Raw genomic sequence first — 6,941 nt, forward strand, 5'->3', positions numbered from 1 at the left:
GCCAAACAACTTAGAAAGTAACTTGTTGCTTCCTGGAAGGGACTGGATCTGATAATCAAAGAAAACAAAACAAATGCTTGCTCCAGCGGCTTGGCAGCCAGGAAGGCGATGTGGTAGGTCAGAACGGGAAAATCGGGGAAATACTCACAATCATTATATAGGTGCCCAGGAACTCAGAGAGTGTCTCCTTGGCTATCCGGCTCTTCAGGGCCAGCCTCTGCGCCAGGCTCTTCTTGGAGCGTACCTTCTCAGAAGGCATTTTGGGGTTTCTGCCAGAAGCGTGCTTTCCGTCAAGGCTTGCTTTCTCTGCTCCTTGCCTTCAATACCACATAAAGAAAGATGAACACTTAGCTCCTCACAGATTCCTGAAGGTGACTGAAATAGATACTTGACTATGCAGAGGCCGTCCCAATTAGGAGCTGTGACTTAATCGGTGTCTGCTTCGGCTGTCAGTCCCCACCGGCTGCCACTTGTTTGGGTTAGTAAATTATAGACCCAAATTCTCCAGATAACCCTTTTTGTACCTGATAGATTAATCATTACCTTTATTCTCTGTTCTCTGGCTACTTTTTCTTTGCTGGTTTTTTTTTTCCAGGAGATGAGAAAAGAGATGCTGTGTTGGTTGTGTTGCCAAACCACAGAGATGGGCCTCCGTCCAGAAGAGATTTGCTTGTTACACAATTTCAGCCTCCTGATGATTTGTTTGACCCATTCGGAAGTGGGCGGTTAATTCAAAATAGTTAAGTCAGGTATGAACACCTTGACGGTGAACACTCCCTACAAAGGTTTTCCTCCAAACTGCAGAGGGTAAGGGAAAGAGAATCTTGCCCTCCTTAGCCTCTAGCAGTGCCTCGGGGGACTTCACGAGACTACTCTAAGACAACTGAATTAACATATGGAGGGGCAGTTGAAAGGCTGAAATGCGCTCACACCTTTAATCCCGTCACTGGGAGGCAGAGCCTGGTAGATCTCTATGATTTCAAGGCCAGCCTCGTCTACAGGAGTTTCAGGACACTGGGGGCTACACAGAGAAACCCTGTCTTTGAGAGGGGGAAAAAAGAAAAGAAAAGAAGTCTATGGGAGGAGATGGGAACTCCCTCTTGCTCACTGAACCGGATTCCAGAATCACAAGGACAGAGAAAGCAGCACGAGACAGGAGAGGGCTGGGATTCTAGGCTGCTGGCCAGTCAGTGCCATCCCAAGTCAAGAAGAAAGGGGGTAGCTATGCCCTCCTAAGGCATCTAGTTTAGACCTGACGAATTAACATCTTTGCTGGTGGCATTTGATACTAGCTTCTTGTCCTGCCCAGTAAGCAAGCCCTGGTTTCCAGGGCTGGTTTGTCTGAAAAGATAGAGCACATCAATGATCCCTAGACACCCCCAGGCAGTCCACTGAATTCGAACCCACACCACACACACAGAGCAGCCAGCCCAGTTTCATTCCTCTCTGGGGCCCTCCCCTACCTGAGCCGTCATTTCCAGCTGAGGAGGCAGGCTGGAAGGAGGGAGGACAGGAAACCAGCTGGGAAGAGCCCAGTGGCAAGGTGAAACACCTAAGCTGGGGGTAAAATTTACAGATCAGACCAAAGAGTTCACATTATGACAAAACCTAGCACTTTGGCTTTAACTCCTCACTAGATGATCGTGGAAAGGATGGATTAAAAACCCGGAATTTTGCTTAAACTCCAGATTAGGCGGCCATAGATAGCATTGCCTTGGAGTTTCCTATGGCCACACTATGCCCAAGTCCTGGTGGCTAGACCAGAGGAACAGGACTTTATTGCCCTGACTTCAGCTAATAAGACACAAAGGGTGTTCTTCAGAGTCTTCACTCACTCATCCTACAAATATTTATGGCATACTTGCTGTGTGCCAAAGCACTGCCTTAGCAAAAGCACAGGGCAGACTTGCTGATCGCGGGGCCGAGTATGGTGGAGACCAACATACGGAGAACAACCACGCAGGCACAAATAGACACGCATGCTCTACAGGCGGTGTGGTGGGGGTGAGGGGCGGGCTGTATCTGTAGGCACAAGTATGACAAAAGGAGGTTCACCTTGTTGGAGAGATCTCTGTAGCTTCTCCCAGGAAGTCATGTCTGAGCTGAGATCAGGAGGCGCAGCGGCTACTCACATGAAATGGGGAAGGAAGTGGATGTGAAAGGCTTTGAGCAGCGGTGGAGTTGGGGCAGCATGACACCTGCCAAAGAGTCAGAGGAACATCCACTGCGGTTAGCCTCTACAGAGGATGAGGGAACAGTGCGCAGAATGTGTCAGGGTCGGGGAAGCAGACTACGCTGAGCCTAGTGAGTTGTGCGTCAGGATAAAAGTGTCATCAATCATTGGAGTAGACTAGGTGGGCAGGTGAGAGCGTTTGGTCTTTGCGTTCTTTTTTTTGTTTTGTTTTGTTTTGTTTTGTTTTTTCGAGACAGGGTTTCTCTGTGTATCCTTAGCTGTCCTGGAACTTGCTCTATAGACAAGGCTGGCCTCTTACAGAGATCCACCTGCCTCTGTCTCCCCAAATGCTAAGATTACAGGCATTGTGAACCCTGTCTCAAAAAGAAACCCCAAACCACAAAAACAAACAAACAAACAAAACAAAAAGACACAGATGTGAGATGGGGTCCTTGGGGAGAGGGAGGAAGGATGACAGATGTGGGAATGTGCCCCAGCCTGCTGGGGTTCGACTAACGCCCGGGAGGAGAATTTTCCTGTATAGGGACAAAACACTAGACACAAAGGAGGAGGCAAGTCTGCATTCTGATCAAACCCCATTTACTGAAAATTTTCACAGAGTTTATATAGGCACAGAGGCATGGGTATTTGCATAATCAAGGGTTGCCATGGATACCTAACTCTGGAATGCTCCAGTAGGTATCTACCTTTACAGCTGCTAATTGCAGGAGAGAATCCAGGAAAGTCGTGAAGGATCTGGTTAGTCAGGAAAAAGCTCCTGGATCTGCTGCACAGGCAACTGGCCTTTAATCTGATCTTATCAGTAGTTCCACTGGAAAAGGAGTAGTTCGGGGTCTAGAATGACCAGCCCTCACAGTAAACCACAACAGATGTCTAACTGCTGGCCCACAACAAGGTCAGTTGGTTTCTGGTGAATGGCCGACTTCTGGAGAAATAGGAACCTAGGTTCTGACAAGATGGCTGAACATTGGCCATGTAGCCCATCCCCAACAGGAATGAGATTTTTTTTTTTAAAAAAAGGGCAGGGAGGGTAAGGTGTGAGAGTAAACAGAACACCCAAAGTACATACATTAAATTGCCAATGATCATATTTAATCAATTAAAAAGGACAATCCAAGCTGTAAGGTGAGCCTAAAATGGCCACACATAGATCCATGTAGAGATGTTATATTATTCTAAATCTGAGAGGCAGCTTTCATAACAAAGTGGAAAGGGTTGGTGTGTTAGACATGGGCAATAAAAGGACCCAGAAATGAATGTATTTTGCTTGGCCCTTAGCTGGCAGGGGAAGGTGGCACTTAGCCCTAGGAGAGGGACCCTGGAAAAGACTAGAAGTGCAGTGGAGATTGTGAGTTCTACTTGTGTCAAGTGGAACGGCAGGAGCGTTGGGGACATACAAAGCAGGAAGCAGCACGTTGGGCCCACACACAAAGGGTGCCTGTGTTCGGAGAAGTGACAAGTCTTTCCATTCTATTCACCCATCCCCTTACCCATCCATCCACCCATCCAGGCTACCCATCCTTTCATGCATCCGTCTATCCATGCAAGCCTCTCATCCATCCAGAAAAACTTTCCACTAAGTACTGGCCATGCATCAGGCACAGCATTAAGCACTGAGGATTAAAACAACAACAGTTCTCTACTGCTGAGTTTTAATAGACTAAGTGACAGAAGCCTGCAAATGACTACAATGCCCAGTGACATAGAAGTACATGCTGAACTAAAATCCCACAGGCAGACATGTAGTCGGCTGTTCCACACTTGTCAGCACCTTGGCGAAGTCTGCTGTCACTGTGCTCCTTGGCCTCAGTGTCATACTGAAAGTCTAAGACCAGCCTCCGAAACACATTTGATTCCGTCTGAACGTGACCCCACCGGGCTCCAGCACCCTCTTCCGTCTGAATGTGGCCGCACCGGGCTCCAGCACCCTCTTCCGTCTGAACGTGGCCGCACCGGGCTCCAGCACCCTCTTCCGCCTGACTTCGCCCACCCAGGGATCGTCAGTTGTTCACAAACCTGACCTCCTCATACCCTGACCTCCCCTACATTGTCCAACGTCTGCCTGTCCACACGTGGAAACCATGCCACATGCCAGGACTGCTCCTCTCCCACAAACTTTAACTCTAAGGTTCATTTCACTGATTGAAATGTCTATCCCTCGTTTTTTGTCATCCATGCTCTTTCTTAAATTTGCCTGGCACCGTCCTCACAAGACCGGCCTCCCTCTCCACCTAGTTCTCACCGTGTGCTTGCCTGGCTTCACGGCGTGCTTACCTGCATCCTGGGATCCACTGACCTGTCGACTCTTGTCTACACCTGCGCTGCTCAAGCTCGACCCTGGGTACGCTTGGCCATGGATTTGTCTCAAGTGTTCTCTCCTCAGACAGCTGGATGGTACTAGGGAAACTCATACGATTGTGTTGACCTCCCCTGTGGCCAGTAATTATGACACAGGGTTAGCCCTGCTGCTGTATCAGGGTGAGCACTGCTGCTGTATCTTCAGCTAACCTTTGATGTCCACCGCTCCAGATTTCCCCTGAGATATAATCACCCGTCTCTGTGGGGCTGGACCCCAGGAACTCCTAAGGACACCGGTCCCACCTTGCTTCTTTCTCCACAGCAGCCACATGCCTCTCCTAGGCCCCTCCAGCTCCCATCGCCAACCCTCCCAGCACAGCTCATTTCTCCCCACCTGGGATCCCATAGGAAAAACAAATAGGGTTCATTGGCTATAATTCTTTTCATATTCTGCCTTCTCAAAAATCCGCCCTGGTAGCCGGGCGTGGTGGCGCACGCCTTTAATCCCAGCACTCGGGAGGCAGAGGCAGGCGGATCGCTGTGAGTTCAAGACCAGCCTGGTCTACAAAGTGAGTCCAGGATGGCCAAGGCTACACAGAGAAACCCTGTCTCGAAAAACCAAAAAAAAAAAAAAAAAAAAAAAAAATCCGCCCTGGTTTTGTTTCTGTGTCCTGTCCGTTGTCTTCTTTTTGCCCTGAGCCCCACTTCTGGCACCCTAATCCAGCCTCCTCGGGACTCCGGCCAGTTAACATTCCCCTCACCCGTTTTCTTTCCTAAACTGGCTCCTATCCCAGGCCCTAAAACAAGCCAAGTTTCTTCTGTGCTGAAACATTCTTTCAAAGCTGTTATACTTGCAATTACCATTTCATCCTGCTTATTTCCCCTCTTTTTTTTTTTTTTTTTAAAGAAGGATGGGTAACATCTCTCTTCTGAATATAAAATCATATTAATTTAAAAAGTCGTAGACATTTAAAGCATCAAAAATCTCATAACCTCTGACCTCAGAGATAACCAAAGTTGGAATACACTCCTATAGGATTCTCATTAGTTAATGTGTATATATTTTTTCTCCTAAAAGTGAGATATTTACTAGGTCAAACTAGTTTTGCTCTCTTATAATCAACTCTGTTCCTTTCTATGCCAATGTAAAATTCATCTTTCTAATGACTGTGCAATATTCCCTTGTACCAATGTGCCATAATTCAAGCAAGCTCCTTTTAGCAACTAGTTGGTTATTTCTGGTTCTCCCATTAAAACGGAGCCCGGGACCTCCCAGCGCCATTTGTGACATCTCACCGTAAAATGTCAATAGCAGGCCCTTACCAGGGAACTGAGGACCTTCCCTGAGCACCCACAATGCCCTGTACTAGGAAGAGCTGGAGGCTGTTAACAGTTACTACATGACGTCATCTCCTCCCACTCCCCACCCCCTCACCCCCCACCTATGCGGGCTGTGGGTGGGGCTCATGACCAGCCCGGATGGGAAGGGCACAATTCCAGACATCCTCATACTCCAAGGAAGGCAAATTTGGGTGCGGGCCCTCAGCATGCAGCAGCCTGTCGGGCTCCTTTTCCACCGAACTCTCCAGGTGTCCTGTCCTCCCTACAATAAGAAAATCATCGTAACTCAGCCGACTTACAGCATTGAAGCCGTCAGCTGGCTCCCTGAAGGGAGCCTGTGCTGGCTTGGAGCCAGATAAATCTCTTCTGTGAGATAACAGACCGCCCTGCTCCAGCTGCAGAGCCCTCTCCAGCACCTACGCGTGGTTGTAGAACTTGGATAGATGTGGCGTGCTGCAGGAAGTCACCTGTCACTCAGAGGCTCTGCTTTGGTGGACTCCATTTTGCTTTCCCCTTTGTGGGGACATTCGTCCCGAATCCCCAGATTCCGTTGCCTAAATCCGTGTACCGGACATGCAAAGGTGTTGACTTGCAGTGTCGGTTCCAGATCGCTGCATCTTAAAATCCCCCTTTTGTCTTGCCAGTTCCCCCTTTTTTGGTCCTACCTCAGTGGGCCTCTCTGGTGGTGGGCTCTACCTGAGAAGCCATATTTTGCCCACTTTCTGATACTTTTCTTTCTACTTTTGCCCTCTTGTGAAGACCAAACCCTTCCCTTTATAGAGTTGGGGTTCAGCGCTCAAGATCTGTAGTTGCAGACTTCAGCACTCAGGTTCACTTTAATTTCTTATTCTTTTTTAAGAGCTAGGAGCCGGGTGTAGTGGCGCACGCCTTTGATCCCAGCACTCGGGAGGCAGAGGCAGGTGGATCGCTGTTAGTTCGAGGCCAGCCTGGTCTACAAAGTGAATTCCAGGACAGCCAAGGCTGCATAGAGAGACCCTGACTCAAAAAACCAAAAAAAAAAAAAAAAAAGAGGCCTAGTCCTCCCTAATGTGACAGAGGGTACACCTGTGAAAAATATGTGTTGACATCACAGTATACAAGAGAAATC

The 6,941-nt window shown here is 48.5% G+C and overlaps 2 protein-coding genes across 2 annotated transcripts in view; both read right to left on the bottom strand.

Annotated features, from left to right (window-relative positions):
• The window catches only part of Aqp9 (aquaporin 9), a 39,007-nt gene extending 38,570 nt beyond the window's left edge, over window positions 1-437 (bottom strand). Inside the window, exon 1 of the mRNA XM_051156763.1 lies at window positions 149-437. Within this exon, the coding sequence (XP_051012720.1) occupies window positions 149-259 (111 nt within the window). The 5' untranslated portion in view covers window positions 260-437. The remainder of the gene's footprint in view (window positions 1-148) is intronic.
• The window catches only part of Myzap (myocardial zonula adherens protein), a 725,358-nt gene that overhangs the window by 314,679 nt on the left and 403,738 nt on the right, over window positions 1-6,941 (bottom strand). The window lies entirely within an intron of this gene.

This window comes from Acomys russatus, chromosome 14 (genome assembly GCF_903995435.1).
Source record: "Acomys russatus chromosome 14, mAcoRus1.1, whole genome shotgun sequence".
Classification (NCBI taxonomy): Eukaryota; Metazoa; Chordata; class Mammalia; order Rodentia; family Muridae; genus Acomys; species Acomys russatus.